The following is a 19,534-nucleotide window of genomic DNA, read 5'->3' on the forward strand; positions in this document are numbered from 1 at the left end:
GCAAGTTTATAGTTGCCATGCACTTTAAAAGGACATGGTCAACTTGAATTTTGGACATTCAATTTTCGGAGAGAGCACTATTTAAATGGTATGTCTTTTTTTCATTTAATTCTTTTAACATATTTTGATGTAAGCCTTCCTGTTCCATTTATTATAAATGGGGTTTAGGTGGGCCTGAAAGCAACACGAAACTACTCAGTCTCTGGATGCCATCTTTATAAAAATAAATAATATTGAGATTGAGTTATGGGAACATTTCAGATAGAGAACAGGCCCCTCAAAGAGGAAACCATTAGCAGATTTCTATTTGGCCAGTAACAGCTAAAACAATTCATCATCATCATCTTGACTCAGCCAAAAGGAGTCAGAAGTATTTTGTCCATGTTCAGAATCTACCACCTGCCCACTCGTTTTACACCATTCCTTCTTCCAAGGCCGCAGTGGCAATGTTCCCTAAGTAAGAGGGAACTGGATTGGATTAACTGGATAGGATTTCTCACAGAAGTCATAAATGTGTATTCTTGTCATTGCTACAGGAATGACTTAAAAGTGCTCTTTCCTCTCAGATTTAAGGAGTACTAATAAAGCAGATTGAAACATTCAGTAAACATTCAGGGCTTGAGTGGTAAATCAAGAGAATCCTTTCCTTGCTGACCTTCCTTTACAGTTATTAAAAGAGGCATCATGTCAAAGTTGGTTGGTCCAAAATTTGACCTCTATTTTCCTCGAATCTATTTGCAAAGTCTATGTAATTCTTCACATGTGATGGTTTGTTTAGCTAATTATATAGACATTTTTAGCAAAACAGCACCTTTATTTATCTGTATTGTACATTATTTTCCATTATTTTAAATGTGCTAAAAACATATACAAAAGTTAAGGTAGAACTCTTTCTCAGATATATGCTCATCACAGGGTTCTGTGGCTAACCTCATTTCTGAACAAGAGGAATTGTAATTGTGTTAGAGTCCGAGCATTTGGCTGTTTCAGGTCACGTGGCTTTTCAGCTCCGCAGCTTTGTTTAAATTCCCCACTTCCTTCTTCAGGACATTTAGCAGCATTCTAGAACTATCCAAAATCTTCATATAAGCAGTTTCAGTTTCAGCAAGGATTTTATCAAGCTCGTTCCGTGAGGCTGTCTTCTGGGCCAAGTTTTCACAGACACTCTCCAGTTGCTTAGACAGGATTCGAATTTCATGCTGGAGTTTATTCTTTTCCACTTCCGCTTGCTGGATCTGCTTGTTCAGTTCTTCCCTTTGCATGCATAAGTCTTCAACGCATTTCACCAGCTCATTATTGTAACCCTGCAGAACAGCTCCCTGCTGAGTCATCATCCAGGCTCCACCCTCTTAATGGACTCTGCCACCACTTTCAGTGTCCTCTCTCAGCGACACCCTTCAGCACTTTCATTTAAAAAGGAAAAACAAAACAAAAAAGGCTGCAGCTGGGCTTTTGTGAACAACCCTCCACTAACAAACCAGCAGGGGTACAGCCATGGTAGAACAACATTCTGCTTTTAAAAAAACCCAAACCCAAACCTCCCCAGACTTAAATTTAACATACCCAAGGATACAACTTCTGTGGAGTTCCCACCCTCTTTCTGTCTAGGGATCAGGGCCAAAATTCAAGGTTCCAGAATTTCCATTTATTTACTGAGTGCTGATAGTTACTGAATTTTTACATATAATGAAGTCCAACCCTTCATTACAGCAAAATTGTCTCAAAACAATTTTCACTGTAGCTTCCTACTATTAGACGTTCATGACTTTCTTGGAAAAAACCCCAACTCCTTTTGGATTCAAAATATCAGTGCTTGGTCACAAATATAACACTGTAATATACAAATATGGTCTTTTCTATGGATGACAGAAATTTAGTGAAAAGAAAAGGAGTACTTGTGGCACCTTAGAGACTAACCAATTTATTTGAGCATAAGCTTTCGTGAGCTACAGCTCACTTCATTGTCACTAGGAATATTCACTCAAAATCAAGAATAAAAAAAAAAGATATTTTCTCTGATACTGTACTGAACCACAAGTACCACCTCCACTCAGTACTTCCCAGGTCTGCCTATAGTGACTCAATTCAAAGCTCTATTTTCAAACGCACGTGGACATGGGTGAGAAGGAGACTTAGCTTTTCAGATTCAATGAGTATATTTTGTAACGTGCAAGCTAGCTGCCTGCCTCTGCTCTCGAGAGCTACAGGGAGCAGTCTGGATGAGAGCACTCTCACAGTGCCTATTGTCTCTATAGAAGAGCCATATCATGAACATAACATGCTTGCTATGGGCACTGATTGCAGGTGCGAGGGGGCCAGGGATGTACCCCAGCCCTCGCTGCTCTCCATCTTTTTACTACTAAGTGTAGACAAAGAGAGTGTGCTCGGGGGCTTCAAGCAGTGGCTGCTGTGGCACGCTACAAACAGCACTGCCACCAAAAGCCTGCCACAGGGACGGCTCTTATTATTGCCACCTAACTCCCACAGCAACTATGGCGGTGACAACTCAGGCACTTTCCTAAGAGAGACAGGAACAAAGCCCCAGCCTTCGAGTCTTAAGACTTAAACATCCCCTGGGGCCGCTGTGAGACAAAAAAGCGCCGCCAAGGGCGGCCCATGGGACACACTCACACATCCACGGAGCCAGCAGCAAGCCTCCCACAGGGCAGTTTTAACCTTCTCCTTCCCGAGTTTCCTCCCAGGAGACAGGACGTACACAAGATGGTTCCCTTTCTACCTCCCTCTCCGCCGCGCCTCCCTTTCACAGTCGGGCTTGGGGTGGACCCTCTCCCTTGCTATTGCCCCTGTTGTACCCAACCTGGCCGAAGAGCCTCCCCCACCAGCCGGAAAGCGGGCTGCGCTAACTAGTACCCAGCGCTCTCACCCCAGGCTGTCTGCAGCAGAGCGAAGCACGCCTCTCAGGAGCTCGCCGTCCCACCCAAGAGGCGAGGGGCTCTTGGCCAATCAGCCAGCCTAGCTCTCCGAACAGCTGCTTTCTCCGAGCGTTCCAACCGGCAGCGGCAGCAGGGCGAGGGGTGAAGGGTCACGGAAATAGCCGGGAACTTCCGAATGCGGAGCAGCTTCCTGCGGCGATAGCCGATGTTTTCCGAAGGCTGGTGGGGCTCGTTACGGGGAAGCGGAAGGCTGGTGGCGGAAATAGCCGATGTTGTCCGAAGGGGAAGATTGAGGGCGTTGGGCTCGGCGGAAACAGCCGATGCTTCCCGAAGGCACAGCCGCCCCAGAGCAGAGGGGGCCGAGTGGGAGGAGCGTGCCGAAAACAGCCGAAAACACCCGACGTTAACCGAACAAGGCGTCGCCCGAGTTTCCCGGATGTAGCTGGAGGAGCGGCGGCGGCGGTGGGAGCAGCGGGGGGAGGAGGCAGCGGAGTCTGTGCTTCTCAGTGTCTCAGAGTGTGCGGGGCCGAGCTGCGGCGTCTCCCCTTTCGCTGTGCGGAGAGGAGATGGGCCCGTGAGCGCTGCTCCCAGCCGAGCTGCCTGAGCTGCCCCCTCCCTCCCCCTCCCTTCCCTGTCCCGGTCGGTGGTGAGGCGGAGCGCTGCCTCCGCCTCCTCCCCCCTCGGCGCCTGTGGCCCGGCCGTGGCCGTCCCCTCCTGGTCCCCTCACACTCACACACACAGGCCGGGCATTGATGGTAATGTATGCGAGGAAACAGCAGAGACTCAGTGATGGGTAAATCCCCTCCTCCCTTCCCCCACCCCGCGGGGGGCTCCCCCAGCCCCTCCGCCATGTTTGTGGTACCCCCTCCCCCCTTGGCGGCCGGTAACGGTTGTTCGCTAACGTCGCTTTCTCTCTCTCTCTTCTAGCTGTCACGACCGCAGGGGGGACTCACAGCCCTACCAGGTACCTGCAGCGCTGGCCGCTAGGCCCAGGAGGAGGAGCGGGGGAGAGAGCGGACGGGGGGGCGGGAGCTACTCCAGCACAGGCTTCGGCCGCCGACGCAGGCCGCGGTGCTGCCACTTCCCCGCCCCCTGCCCTCCCAAGCCCCTTAGTGCCGGGGAGGGGGGCGGCAATGTGTGAGGCGTGCGGGGTCCCGGTTCCCTCTGGGGCCCGGCGGGGCAGAGGTGCGGCGGCTAGGCGCGGCCTAGCGAAGTCCTGTGTAGGGTTCGGCCCTCAGTGCCGGGAGAACGCAGGGGGCGGAAGAATGAGTCAGTATCGCATTTGGTGAAAAACAGATAGTAAAACGTGTTCTCCAAAGGCTAGAGAAAGCCCCTCTCCCGCTCCCCAAATCCCTGCCGGGAGCTGTGACCTGAGCAAGGCGGGCTGTAGCCACCGGATGAATCACTGGGGCTGCAGCTTGCACTCAGAAACCTGCATCAAATCTTTGTCACTGAGAAACTACTTGTATTTCTGAGCGGCATAACATACTCCCTCCCTAGCCTTGTGCACCTGAAAACCCGGTTTTTGGGGAGTGCTAGCTGTGGTTTTTTGAGGACACCTATTCCCATGGGTTAGGGGACTGGGGTATTGTGCTTTTCCTGACACATTTGAGGGGCTGTTTTATGGAATTTCTGGGCATTTGGCTGACTAGTCATGAAACAAAATGTGACAATTGAAAGCAGCTGTTAGTGACAGTTCATCTAAATGTAAACATTCCCCCTACAGAGGTTTGCATTTGAAAGCAAGCAGGTGAAAGATGCTGATCAATGCTGCTTCCAATGTGTAAATATTTCAGAATGAACACAAATTAAGCCCCCCCCACACCACCTCACACTACTTCTTCCCCCCCACCCCCATTCCACATCCTTTTTAATACTATCTTAGTTGTTCTTGTGCCCAAATAAAGTTTGTTTTGGAAATTCAAGGTGGTGGGTGAGCTTAAGTGACTTTGAATTAAACTTGCAGTGCATACACTGGTTCATGCAAAATTTGTAAATGATAACTTCTGTTTTTATTACATTACTTATTGAGTAACTGAACACTGCTCCTCCTAAAAAAGAAGAAAGTCAGCAGTCTATGTAGTGCTGAATGTGTATATAACACAAGATGAATAAGAATTCAAGGAATTGCAGTTTAATTTTAATACCCTATTATAGCAGATAGTCACCTCTGAGACCACAGTGGGGAAGGTGGTATAAGAGCTAAATAAGAACAGAATTTCTTACTGTAGATGGATAATTAAAATTGGGAAGCCTTATGCTACTTGTCTTCCTAAATTGCTGCTCTGTCACTGATATACCTTAGAAATAATTTTATCACTAAAATTTACACTAGAAAGTGGAAAAGTTTTAAATATCTTGTAAATTTAGAATTTGTATTAGTTGGAAGTAATATTAACTGTTACAAAAATGAAATCCAATTAAAAACATATTCTCATCTCTTCCAGACTCTTAAATACTCATCAAAGAGTCACCCCAGTGGTGGTGATCACCGTCATGACAAGATGCGAGACACCACAGATCCTTCACCACCAAATAAAATGTTGCGGCGGTCTGATAGTCCTGAAAACAAATATGGTGACAGCACAGGGCACAGTAAAGCAAAAAGTGTGCATGCTCACAGAGTTAGAGAGAGGGATGGAGGTGAGTTGTTTTTAATTGACTTTTATTTAAGCAGTAGTAATCTAAGTTACATTTTATTGAAGTAACAAGTGAAACAGTTACAAGTGTCATGACCACAACTTTACATTAAATGACATGCCTTACACCATGGTGAGAAGACTGCACTAAGACCAAAATATAGTGATCAGTTCCACTGGAGGTAGTTGCCCTGGGTCTTTTAAACTGAACTAATTCTTTCATGCTTCCAAAAAGTAGTTGATTTCAATAAAGCCACCAAGAGATTAAATAAATTTAATTTTTTTTGTATTGTTGCATTTTCGAGCTCACTTCTAAAGGCCTTGGAAAGAGCAGTATATGGTAATATCTTAATTAGATTACATTTTAGACTTTTTTCATAAAATATGTTTTTACTTATTCTTCTAAAGACTTTGAAGCATCAGAGTTCCAGTTACTATTAGTCTGTCTTCTGTTGTTCAGTTGTTTAAATTACTCATAATGTGTTTGGAGCATAAGAAAATGCTCACAGGTTAACTTGGATTAATCTTTTTCTTTTTTGATGTGCTGTTTTTTTAAAAGTTGCACTTCCATACATGGTATATGGAGTTCTTTGCCAGCCTGATAAGCTTCTGTTCTACACTGCCATTCAAGAGACTGGATTTAGTTTCTGGTTCTACTTAATTGCTCCCTAAGGCACTGATCCTTCAAATACTTTTTTCTTAACTTTTTACTACCCTGAGTAGTTCCGTTGATTTCCATGGGACTTACCACAGTGAAGGTAAGCACATGTGTAAATGTTTGGAGGATCAGGGTCCAATATAGGAGCACTTCAGGGGGTGGGGATGGTATTTGAGTATTGAACACATTCTCTCTGTGTGTAAAAGTAGGAGAAATAAGTTCAAGTCCCCCTGGACTGAATGGTGGTTGATGCAGGGCCTCATGGATGTATACAGTGGTGTTGAGGGATAATGTAGTATACATACTGGAATATCTAAAGGGAACAGATGGCTACTTCTCCGTCTCTTCTCTCCTTCCCCCCTTCCTTCATGGAGTGAAAAATTCAGTGTATTATGATTAATAAAGGTTTTTTTATATATATATATATATATAGTGTATTTTTAGTATGTGTAATAAGTAGTCCTAAATGTTTGCGTAAGTGAATGTGAGCCCTTCAGAATAAACAGTGTTTATTAAATGACACAAAATGTAATAGACTGAAGTGATTTTGTTATAAAAAAAACCTAACAATTATTTATGTATTCAGAAATCATGTCTAGCTTACAGTCCATAAAAATAGCGTAATTGAGTGACACAATGTTAAATTGTGACCAGTAAAGCAAAGTACATAGAATGAACTGGCAGAGCCTACTTATGCAGATAAATCTGTGCTCTGAAATAGTTTATACAAAGATTTAAACTGCATTTATTTTACTTTGACACCATTAAGATGTATGGGATACTCGTATAATTTTTATTAATTGGAATTAGGTGTTGGAACACAACTGGAACTTCTTGACTGGGTGTTGCTGTTACATCCATGTCCATAATGCCCAATAAATGTAACGGGCTACCTGATTTTAAATACAGGTTAGTGTGTACTATAATTGCATTAAAATATAGTGCTGATTGTTCCAGTATGTCACTAATTATACCAGTACAGAAGTAAAGTTATCTCAGTACTTCCTATATATCTCCCAATTTCAGGGTTACAGAAAACTTACTGAGAACATACTGTATTTTATTTAAATGGGTAGTTATTGTCAAGTTAGACAGCATGTTTTTAAAAAAAGAACAAAAAAAAACTTTACTAAATGCTAATAGGACCTAGGACTATTAACTGAAGAAAAATTAATAATGTCATTTTCCTCTCCATTATTTTGAATGTGTTTATTCTTTGCATTTCTTAGTTTAGACAGTGAAAATAGACTGGTTTCACTTTTGTATTTATTCATTTTCTAGTCAGTTTCATTATTGTGGTGTTGGAGTGTTTTGATTGGAACTACTGCAAGGGAATGACTACATCTTAATGATTTAGTTGTATGGAAATACTCCCATGATTTTTTCTCATTAACTTTTAAGTTTTGTTTAAAAAACAAACAAAAAACCCAGCAACATGCACCACGCAACACTGGAGTTTTAAACGTTAAACTAGAAGCCTAAACTCACCCATTCCTCTGCTTTTAAAGTTAGTTTTAAAAATCACTTCAATTTTCACTCTCCTAGTTTCCAGTTCTTCTTTGAGCAAAACAGATGACTAAGTGGTACAGTGTGCTGATGTTTTTGAATTTATTCAGTCCTGAATCTGGTCCAGTATTTTGTGGTAAAGCAAAAATTGACCCAACTTTATTAAGGGCTTATCTATACACAGGGTTTTTTTGTTTTTTGTTTTTTTTTTTGTGCCGGTATTATTGTATTGGTTTAGAGACCAATATAGACAAAATGGTACAACCATCTAGTAGGGATACAGTTATACACATATCAATAAAGCTTATTCCTGAAATAAGATGTACGGATATAAGCACCTTTGTACTGGTATATAACCGCATCTGCGGTAGAAGGTAACTATATTGTTACTGTAACTATATTGGTTTCTAATTTATGTGATTATAGTGATACCAAAAAAACCCCAAACGTATAATATGATATAATACGACTAAAGCATGTTTTTATATTAGGTTGAGTATTCAGGCTTTCTGGCAATAGAATAAACTTTAGGAGGGTTATTGCAGGCTTTTGACGTACTCTCTCCTCTTATCGCCCAAGGAAAGTCACACACAGGCTACACTAAAATATATCCACCTTTAAACATGCAGCATAAAAATTTGGCTACATTACCAATGGTAGTGGAAGTGATGTGACTGTGCATCCATTAGTTAAAAAAAATAAAATAAAATTGTTGGAGGGTGACAGAATAAAAGCAGATATTCACCGTGAAGTGGCTAAATTATTATCTTGTGTTTGTATTCAGGTCCCCACGCGTGGAGACATAGTCCCTGTCCTGAAGAACTTAAAATCTATGGTGACAAGCAGTGCACAAAATAACTATAGCATACAGCCCATAATCTATTATTTGTTGAACAGTTTCTTTAGAAGTAACAGATGTGGGGTTATCTATCAGTTCCAGGAGGGGATTCCATGCTTAGGAACAGCCAGCCTGAGGGAGGTGAGCAGTTAAAGCTAGCATTGTTGGCAGGGAAGAGATAGCCATGAAGAGTCTTGAAGGCAAGGGGAAGAAACTTGAATTTGACCTAGTGGAAAAGGGGGGAAATCAACGGAAGGATTCAAAATGTGTGTGTCGGGGCAAGCCAGGCTAACGGGCCAGGAAAATGATCCTAGCAGTTGTATTTTCAGAGTCCTGGAGGGGGAGATAATGAAGCCTGGTGGGTACTTTAGAAGCGGGAATGGGAAGAAAAGATTGCAAGATTTTAAAACTCCTCCCTTGATCTAGGGGTGTTGTGAAAAATCACTTCCAGGTCATACCTGAGTGATCAGGAGCATGGTGGTATTGTCATCAATGATGGAAAATGTAAGGAGGCAGAATTTGAGTTTAGATAAGGAGTTCAGTTTTGCCCATGTGTACTCCAAATCTATCTCAATGCAGGTATTAGTTGATAGGAAATGATCTCCGGCATTCTGCTATGCCTAGCTTTATGAGGATCTGTGAAAATCTGTTTGCTTTTTGTCATGTTCTTAGTGTACAGGTGAATAGATGACAGTTCAAATATTGTATATACAATATTAGTATATACAACATGAAACCTTTTAGATCATGTAGTACATTTTTTCCCTTCACAGTACTACATTTTTTCCCTTCACAGACTGATTCAATAGATATTGTCTAGATACTAAAACTTCACTGAAGTTGGATGGGAATAGTTAATGTTGATTATGTTTAGTGACTTGTGAACTTAAACAGACTGGAAGAATTTTAGATATAAGAAATTATTGTTCTAAACAGCAGAATGAGATATATTCAATAATATAAAATGCCAAACAAACTAAATCATGACTGAACAGAGGGGACCGACAATAACCATCAAAGCTAAAATGGAATATTTTACAAGAGTTTCTAGATGGGTTTGTGGAGCTTTTGTCAAGAGCTGATATGACGCAGGCTGCTGGCTTCCCTTGTCTACCAAGAGTCTAGGAGATGCATTGCAAAAAGACACTATATATCTATTGAAACAGCTGGAAACTAGGAGCCAGCTTACCTTCTTGGGGTCCATTGCTATGGAGGAAAGGAAGTGAGCAGCTGGTGACGTGGGCATTCACCATCTTGGGAGAGAAGAGTAGGTGCTGGGCTGTAAATGCAGATGAGAAGAAAACCAAGGTGTAGGCAGACTGATAGAAACCTGATAGCAGCAATGCATGTGTGCAAGGGAATAAGGAAATGGGGGAAAAAGTAGACAGCGTTCAATAAACTCAACACATTAAAAGCAGAAAATGTTAGAGAAGTATTTTTTTAATCTACAGTGGAAGCAGTGTCTTTAGGATGCTGCCCAGTCACAGATGGGAAGGGAAGAGAAGTCTATGTGATTATCAGCGAGAGGGTGGGTGGTCTAGGAAACGCTTCAAAGGCTGTAAATTCTCTCAGCCTTCAAATAGTATAAAGATTTAATTTCTGACTCCAGCAATTCTTGAGATATCAGTTGTTAAGAGTATGTGGAAGTTGGTTGCAAAAATGATTATTTGGTAGATTGAATACAAAAGGCTTCCAAGACCAGTCAACTTTTACAAACATCTGTTCTGGGCCAATCAAATTCAGTTCCCTGAATTTTTAGTCCTGTGGGAAAACTTTCTATTGTATATCATAACATTTATTTTCTGATACTACTAAGGGACATTTTCAGCTTGAAAAAACACATTTTTTTTAACCTATTCTTATTATAATTAACACTCATGGTACTGTGTGTGTGTGGGGGGGAAACCCATCCTTATTTTTTTCACTTTTACTCTGTTTTTGATTGCACTTCATAGAATCATAGAAATATAGGTCTGGAAGGGACCTCAAGAGATCATCTAGTCCAGCCCCTCATGCAGAGGCAGGACGAAGTATACCTACACCATTCCTGACAGTTTGTCTAACCTGTTCTTAAAAATCTCCAGTGACTGGGATTCCACAATCTCACTTGAAAGCCTGTTCTAGAACTTAACTTTCTAACTATAAGGATAGTTTTTTCTGTCTAACCTCAGTCTCCCTTTTTGCAAATTAAGCGGATTGCTTCTTGTCCTACCTTCGGTCAACATGGAGAACAATCGATAACTGTCCTCTTTTATAACTGCCCTTAACATATTTGACAATTGCTACCAGGTTCTCTCCGGAGTCGTCTTTTCTGAAGACTAAACATACTTATTTTCTACGCCTTTTATCACTTTTGTTGCTCTCTGGACCATCTCTAATTTGTCCATATCTTTATTTTTTTTAAAGCTATGGAGCCCGAAACTGGACACCATACTGCAGCTGAGTACTCACTAGCACTGAGTAGATTGGGACAACAGTTGCTTCCTGTGTCTTACATACCATATCACTGTTAATACAACCCAGAATATTAGCCTTTTTTTGCAGTTGCATCACATTTTTGTCTCATTCAATTTGAAATCCACTATTAACTCCCATGTTTTCTGTTTGTACGTGCCTTTACTGAATTTTATCATGTTGATTTCAGACCAGTTCTCTGACTTGAATTCCATTTTGAATTCCAGTCCTGTTCTCCGAAGTTATTGCAGCTCCTCTGAACTTGGTGTCATATGCAAATTGTATAAACTCTCCTCACCACTTTCCTAGTAATTAATGAAAACGAATAGTAGCAGACCCAGGACTGGCTCTTGTGGAACCCCATTAGACATTACCTCCCAGATGGACAGTGAACCATTGGTAACTACTCTGAGTATGGCCTTTCAGCCAGTTTTTCACCCACCTGCTTGTACTTTACCTCCCTAGTTTGCTTATGAGAATGTCATATATGACTGGTTTCAGAGTAGCAGCCGTGTTAGTCTGTATTCGTAAAAAGAAAAGGAGTACTTGTGGCACCTTACAGACTAACAAATTTATTTGAGCATAAGCTTTCGTGAGCTACAGCTCACTTCATCGGATGAAGTGAGCTGTAGCTCACGAAAGCTTATGCTCAGATAAATTTGTTAGTCTGTAAGGTTCCACAAATACTCCTTTTCATATATGACTGTTTTAAAAGCTTTACTAAAATCAAGGTTTCCCCCTTATCCACTTCCCCAGTAACCCTGTCAGAAAAAGAAATTAGTTAGTTTGGCATGATTTGTTCTTGGCAAACATGTTGGCTATTAGTTACTATCATTTTATCCTCTGGTGCTTACAAATTGATATTTTGTACCAGTATCTTTTCAGGTATTGAAGTTAGGCTGACTGGTCCTCTTTGGTCCCCTTTTTAAAGATAAGTAGTGTTTGTGCCTTTCTCCAGCCCTCTGGACCTCTACTGTCCTCCATGAGTTCTCAAAAATAATCATTAATGTTTCCAAGATTGCTTCAGCTAGTTCCTTATGTACCCTAGGGTGAATTTCATCAGGGCCTGCCAACTTGACTAAATCTAACTTCTCTAAATATTTTTAACCTCTTCTTTCCCTATTTTGGCTTGTTTCCTCCCTACCATCCCCAAATAAGTTTAAATGGATATCTTGTATGGTCAATTAGTTTTCCCTTTTGTGTGGGTCTTTCACATAACAAGGGAGAGACCTTTTTTAAAACTAGAAAAATGTGATTGTAAAACCATAGTCAGGTGACAGTCCTGAAACTACATTTAAAAAAAAAAAAAATTACTGGTTTTGAAGTTCACTGTCTTTGAAAAGCAGTTGTTAAGCTATGATGTAACAAATGGTTAGATGAAGATGAAAATGTGTCTAGAACTGTTCACTTTTGAAATTCATGCAGGTTATCCAAAGTAGTCAGTATTTTTAATACTTTTAATAAATTGATTATAGTTTTTTTTTCTTGAAATTCAGTAAAATTTGAATTTCTCTGAGTTTTATTGTAATGCATTATTTAGGTAATTCTAGCAGTTAGCTATAATATGCTGAGTGTGTAAGTCCCTTTTACCCTTTGAAAAAGGGAAGTAATCTCTTAATATTGGTTATAAACAGGTCTTGCTAAATTTTCTTGCCAGAGGTATTTAAAAAGCATTCCCTGGTGATTGGTGGCTCCTTCATTTCTGCAGAATTCAAGCTTTCTCAGTTTGTTTCTAGCCTGTGTGCTTGCAAAGGAGAGAAGCATGGACATATGGGCTACTGCTTGAGACTGCAGCCCTGTACCTGTGAGCTGTTCTTGTAGCAGTCTGAAATAGAGCCCTGCAAATCCGTGGGTATCTGCTTTATAGCCATGGGCCATTTCTGTGCATGTCTCTTATGGTAAGAGCTGAGCAGGCAACTGTGAGGAACTGCAGGCACAGATCCTCCACCTGCTCTGGGCGGGAGGCCTGCGGGGCAAGGACACTGGTGGGGGGGCTGCTTGGGCCCCATGCCCAGGGCAAGGGGAGGATTCACCACAGCTCCTCACAGCTGCCCACCCTGCTCCTTACCATGGCTGCGCTGTGGCTCCAAGCCCTCTCCCCTCTGGATCTCCGACCAGAGCTGAGTCAGGGAGATCCACGGTGGCAACTTCGGGGAGCCTGGGTCCCTCCACCTGCCCTGGGTGGAGGAGCTGGGGGGTAGGGACACTGGGTGGGTGCTGTTCAGACTCCCTGCCCGGGGCAGGTGAGAGTCCGCCGCGGCTCTGCACAGTTGCCCGCCCGATTCTTACCATGGCCGGGCTGTGGCTCCAAGCAGCCCCCCCCCCCCCAACACCCCTTGGTCAGAGATGGGTCTGGGAGAGCCATGCTGACAGCTGTGGGGAGCCTGGGTCTTTCTACCTGCCCGGGGCAGGGACACTGGGTGGGGGGCTGCTTGGGTTCCCCACCCAGGGCAAGTGGAGGGTCTGCCGTGGCTCCCCACAGCTGCCAGTGCAGCTCTCCCCAACCCAGCTCTGGCCATGAAGGGGGTGGCTTAAAGCCACAGCCTTTCCAGATTAAGAGCCCGGTGGGGAGCTGCGGCAGAATCTCCAGCTGCTCATGGGGAGGGGAGGGAGAGCGTGTTTGACATCAGCCCCAGGCCATGTCTCTGCACCCCAGGCTCACCGTCCGGCTGAGGGCAGGTGGAGGGTCCGCGATTCTGTGTGGGCTCCCCACAGCTGCACACGCAGCTCTCCCTGGACCAGATATCTGCAAATAATCTTTGCAGATTGCGGATTGGATGCAGATACACATTTGGCTCTAGTCTGAAGAAACAGGGAGAGAAGCAGGTGGTTTCCAGGGAGTTGCCCACTGCTAGATCTATAGCTGCAGGAGCAAATATGCAACATTCTCTACTACCAGTGTTCTCCTTTTCCTCATGCCTCTGGTACTAAACTGTCTCCCCTGACCTCAGACTTGAAAACTGCCTCATAGTATTCTCAGTTTTTTTTTCCCTAAGAAGAAAAACTCGTTAACTGTTTGGTGCCAGTTTACATTTGGGTTCTCTCCTTTTATTGTTTTGTTTCCTATTTCCTCTCCTGTTCTCTCTGCTCTCATCATTTAGCTGTCTTAACTTTAAATTGCTGAATAAATCTTCAGGTATGATTCCTGTGGTTAAAACTATGCAAAGCCAGCAGGGAGTATATTGTGTGTTTCTGTCTCTTTACTGGTGGCTGTTTTGGACAAGAGAAGCTAATTTTACTGAAGTGTGATGTTAACCTCTGCGAGGCATCTTGTGGCTCCACGTGCTGTAGGTTCACTCTTGATGGAAGTAGTAATCCAACGAAATACACTGTTGTGTATTTTTTTTTAATAGAGTCAAACTTTTATACAAGTTTCACAAGCATCTCTTGGGGAAAAGTTCCAGTATCAGAGTACAGAGGATTGCTCTGTGTGTGTGCGCGCGTGCACATGCGTGGTGTTTTCTTATTCTGCTAAAATAGCATTTTGGTGGGGAAGGCTGAACTGGTACTGAATGTCAGGACTCAGCACTCTGATACTTTGGAACTTACATTTTGGCAGTAGTAGTAGTAGTAAATTTTTAAAAAATGTTGGTGTACACAAATATCGCTCTTTAAAAGAGCACATACTCAAGGGACAGCTGCATTTTATTTTTACGTTGAGTAGGATTGATTATCTTCATTTTCTTTTTTATGGTGTCATTGGGAGAGATGATACGCTACAGTTTCAGTATTTTTGCTCATGTTGCACATGAAGTGGATATTATACTGGGAGAATATCATAGAAGTATGTTCTTGTTCTGGTGAAATGTCTTCAGTCTGTTTTAAAAACCAAAGTATATATATTAAAAAATTAGTATTTTTATAAAATAGGAAAGTTTTCAGCTCTTAGAACTTCAGCTTCCAAATCACATAACTTATTTTTGTAAGGTAAACTCCCCCCCATTTGTTGTTGGGAAAAACAAGTGTTTTGATGATTTACTTTGGAAGTTGTATAATGTAGTAGTTTTGGTTACGGTTAGTTGAGCTCTTGTGTAATGACACATTTTGCAAACCTTCTGTAGTTTAAAAACAGTAGTTCAAATTCCTGAAATCTACAAAAAGAAATCCACTTGTCTATGGGAAGAGGTCCAGGAATGATCAAACAGCAGAAAAAATGTGGCATTTTTTGCTCTAAAATACATATCTGTTCATTCTTGCTACAAAAACCCACCATGACTGGTTCCCAGCTGAATAGGGCTATTTCTCACTGAGGAGAGAACTGTCTCCAGGGCTTTCCGTGTACCAACTCTGACCTGCTATTCTGCCTTTTTGCTCTGCAGAACCTCTGTGTTCCTCACCTAGTTAATGGCCAGATATGTGAAGAGAACTTCAGTAAGCATGTCGTCAGTCCCTTCATGTTAGTAGTATTGGAATAGTTCTCATGTTTGAAATGCTGATTTGTCAAAAGCTTTTTAAAAATCTGAACTTAAAAACAGTTCAAAAAAATCTAAGGTATATTGATCTTGAACAAAGGGATCTTGACTCAAGTTTTTACAAGTGTATTTTTATTTTTGCTGCATATATAAATTTGCTGTAGAAAGTTGTACATAGTGCCAGCATACCAAAATAGTCATGGAAATATTGATTAAATACCTTCGTTGCCGTACAGTTTTACAGGCATTTTGTGGTGAAGCTTTGAACTACATTGTCTTATTTCATTAATGTAAAGTTTTAGAAAATAGGCAAGATCTAATTGAGTTGGCAAAAGCCAGCAAATTGCGTTGATTTTGCTTTTTTCCTATGGGTCACAAAATGCTTCTGAAACAGAAGAACTTAATTTGCATGTTTTTGCCTGTTTTGAAATGGGAACCATAGTCAGTAGACTAAATGAATTGAAAGGTGGTGAAATTTCACTATACCTAACTACTTTGAGGTGTCCTGTACTATAACACTAACTTTAAGACTTGCTGTGTCTTTTGCTCGGTGAATTGTAACAGATTCCTTAACTTTTCACAATAAAATTACAGTGGGAAGAGAAATGTTTCCTTTCTCTAGTGTAAGAAGCACAGTGTAGAAGCCTCTTTATTCATACTCTTGGTCTACACTACAGGGAGGTTGACGTAAGGCAGCTTATGTCAACCTAGTTATGTCATTGTGCACACTACAGCCTTGCTCCCGCCGATGTAAGTACCCTACTACACTGACATAATATCTCCACCTCCACGAGAGGCATAGGGCTTATGTCGGTGTAGTTAGAGCGATGCAGTGTCCATGTGGACACTTATTTACTTCTGCTGTTGACTGTCATACTTGCCAATTTCATGGCTCCTAGCAGAGCTGCACCTGCCCCCTTCGGAGGCCACCTGCCTCTTGGCTCCCAGTCCAGCTGCTGCCTGGGCTCCCCCTCTGCCAGCTGGATTGCTGTCTGAAGGCTTCCTGCTTCCAGCAGGGAGCCCTGGTACTGCATTGAGGCTTATGGCTGCTCCTTCTCTCTCTCCCCCTGGATCACTGTCTCTGGAAGCCCAGTTGCCTCTCTGGGCTCTCTGCTCCCCACCACAGCAGGGCTCCAGGAGTGGAGTTCTGTGCCTGAAGTCAGGGTGGCTCCTGCTCATCACAGGGGCTGGGAGACTCCAGACAGTACCTGGGCTCCCAGCGGGGAGCCGGATGGGTGCAGCTGGGCTCCTGGGAGGGAGCTGCCTGTGGTGCTGAATGCCCAGGCTCTCGGCCCCTCACATTGCTTCACTTAAGTTGGTGGAAGCACTCCCGGCGAGGATGTGCTCCACTGACAGAAAGAGGGGTAGTGTGGACATAAACCGCCACAGTAATTACTGTGGTGGTTGTAAATCGAGCTCCCATAGGTTGACTTAACATTTCTAGTGTAGATATGCTGATAGTACCAACCTAAAAATGCCATTAGTCTAGTGCTTAGGTCACTTTACACACTTTATTTGGTGTTAATGAAAGTTTTCATCAACACCAAAGAGAGTACCTTTTTTTTAAAAAAGCATCTGTTTTTATGGTGCATTAAAGTGTTGTTGTGTGTTTTCCCATGGTCCTGTATTCATCGTAATACACATTTTAATATTTTTTTAAAATAGGAAAACAGAGCAATTGTCTCTAGCCACTTCTGTTAAATATTATCAAGTCCCCAATGAAATTGGAACTCTCCTGTCCGTAGTTGTTGGTACTAGTACAGAAAATAATGGTAGAACTAAAATTATACTAACTTTCTGTTTATCTGACAAGAAATCATTTTAGTCTGATGTGCATGCACCCTGGTTGAAATATTGTTTGTTCACAGAATGACTTGGCTTGAAATTCACCCCAGGCAAGTGAGAGGCTTTTTTCCTGATGAGTGTGTTGGAGGGTGAGATCCAATCAGTATTGGCAGAACTTAAGCCTTCATTGAAAACCAAAAATTTAGGATTGCAAAGAATCTCCCAAATGTGGAATGATTCCACATTGTCGTTCTGAAGCTAAAGTTGGTTCCAGTTTGTCTGTTACTGCTCATAGATTTTCTCAAAACATCTGCACAGTGAAATTCACAAGACAGGTCATTTTAACTTCTGCTATTCTGAAAACTATGCATAACTGGAGGGTGTCAAGAATTATGTTTTAAAGCTGTGAACAGCATCAGAGGTTCACATTAATATTATTAATGAGGGAGGACCACCTAAAACAGGCTGACTGAGGGAAAGTTGCAGAAACTCTCCTCCTTGCTGTAGTCTAGTGGCTTTGGGAGAGGACAGAGTGAAGGAAAAGTGTTTAGTCCTGTTCACACAGACCTCTACCCCTTGCTTGGTAGCTGGGAACATCTGGACGGAGAAGGTAACAGAAATCTTTTTCCTTTCTAGCAGCTTGAAGAGGTTAAGGGTTCAAATTTATCAGGCACCTGTTAACCAGAGGCTGATACAAAAAATAGGACCCTACAGCAGGGTGTACTCCAGTAGAAACTCCAGTATTCCAGTAGAAACTTTCAGCTTTACTGGTAATAGTAGAGAGGTCTGGGCTTCTCACCAGGTCACTGACATTAGACTTCTCTTCCAGCCTTGTCTGTATCTACCTCTGGCTAATAGATGTTTGGTAAACTTTTCAAGGGTGGTTTTTTGATTGAGTGCATATAGGAACTATAATTTGGGTCTAACTAAATAGCATTTTACATGAAATCTAGGTTACTTTGGAGTTACCTGTTCTTTGCTGTACCTCTGTGAGAGGGGGAAAAAAGACCCAAAGAGATGCTGACAACACTGTTGCAGATTTACCAGTAGCAGAATTCAGTATCTATAACTGCTGATAATTGTGCTGTCTGTGTTGGCCCACGTTTTCTCTATTTATGTTCAGTCTTTAAGAGCAACCACCCTAAAAGCTATCCTAAAAGTTGGAAGTCTAGTCCGTTGTTCTTTAGTGCTTCTTACCTGAAAAGTCATTCTGAATTAAACTACAGATTGATAGCTCTGTAATTCTAATGTATCTTACTTCCAGGCATAGTACAGGCATTTTTCTTCAAAGAAAGGTATTTGTTTTTGGCAGTTAATTGGCTTCAGTGAATGGTGCTGTCACTAGGCGTATTTTTTGTTCCTGTTGGGCATTATTGCTGTGCAGATTTTTCTGTTGTCCAGTCGCTGGGTGACACACACTTGTCACCTTACCAAAATGACTGTACAGCTTTTGCTTTGTTGTGTCATCTGTAGGGATTAAATAATTTAAAAATATCCACTATTACTTCTGTCATCCAAGATGTTGGTTGTTAATTTTGCCTTTGCCATAGTGCTTCCTACCCAAGGATTTTTTTCCTGTTGAATAGGTCCTCTTCAAAACCCTTTGGGTGAAGAGCTTGTGTAATCCAATTCTTCTGCATTTTTTCCTCCCAACTGTTGGAGTTACTGACTTCAGAGTTGTGGTTTTGATACGGTTTTCATTGTAAATGTGAGTTTTATGTGAACAGTGTGTTCCCTGTGCACGAACTCATCCCTTCCCAGAAAGATTTTTTTAATACAAAAAACTGCTCACATGTGTAGATTGAGGCACACTCCTGCTACAGTGGGCTCTGTGTGGATTCAAAATTGTCTGACATGGGTTGATTGTTTGATCAGAGCATAAACTTTTTGTTTGGAAAGTGAGGTTAATTGAGCAGTTTTAGTTTTTCAGAGTCTGATCATTTTTTCCCCACAGTTCCAGATTTGTTTGACTGTCTCGTTCATTAAAAGAAACTGGATACAAAAAATCTAACTTGTGTCTGCTAATTCTCAAGAGTTATTGCAGCAAATTATTTTCACTGAGTTGGAGTATAAAAGTTTTGTCAATTGAGATAATCTTTGTCTACTAAATAACGTATTTTAGAGGTGTGATCGGATGAACATTACAAGTTCTTCTGTTCCTAAACAAAGCTTTCATTTAAGGGTTTAGACCTCTCTTAGCTAGATAGCTTTGAAAACGTATAAACTGATAACAAGTCATTAGTTTCCCATCAATCTCTTTGGTAAGACCATTGTCTGGCTCTCTTTCTGTTCCAAGTTGAGGTCTGCTAGATTACCTACTTAGAGTTCTTGCTGTTAGCAGTAGTCAT

At 42.0% G+C, this 19,534-nt stretch overlaps 1 protein-coding gene and 1 pseudogene across 3 annotated transcripts in view; one reads left to right on the forward strand and one right to left on the reverse strand.

The window, feature by feature from the left end:
- Nucleotides 1-986: 986 nt before the first annotated feature.
- Nucleotides 987-1,331, reverse strand: LOC311516796 (microtubule nucleation factor SSNA1 pseudogene; annotated as a pseudogene). The gene has a single exon. The product of its transcript is annotated as a microtubule nucleation factor SSNA1 pseudogene (transcript).
- A 1,992-nt stretch (nucleotides 1,332-3,323) lies between these two features.
- Nucleotides 3,324-19,534, forward strand: part of WAC (WW domain containing adaptor with coiled-coil) — a 114,774-nt gene continuing 98,563 nt past the window's right edge. The window contains exons 1-3 of one of the 2 annotated variants that reach the window (XM_084618162.1): nucleotides 3,324-3,687; nucleotides 3,822-3,858; nucleotides 5,342-5,537. In XM_084618162.1, the coding sequence (XP_084474288.1) occupies nucleotides 3,647-3,687; nucleotides 3,822-3,858; nucleotides 5,342-5,537 (274 nt within the window). In that variant the 5' untranslated portion in view covers nucleotides 3,324-3,646. The remainder of the gene's footprint in view (nucleotides 3,688-3,821; nucleotides 3,859-5,341; nucleotides 5,538-19,534) is intronic. The other variant, XM_084618161.1, reaches the window with a different exon arrangement.

The sequence above is a fragment of the Lepidochelys olivacea genome (genome assembly GCF_965140295.1).
Source record: "Lepidochelys olivacea isolate rLepOli2 genome assembly, chromosome: 2".
Classification (NCBI taxonomy): domain Eukaryota; kingdom Metazoa; phylum Chordata; order Testudines; family Cheloniidae; genus Lepidochelys; species Lepidochelys olivacea.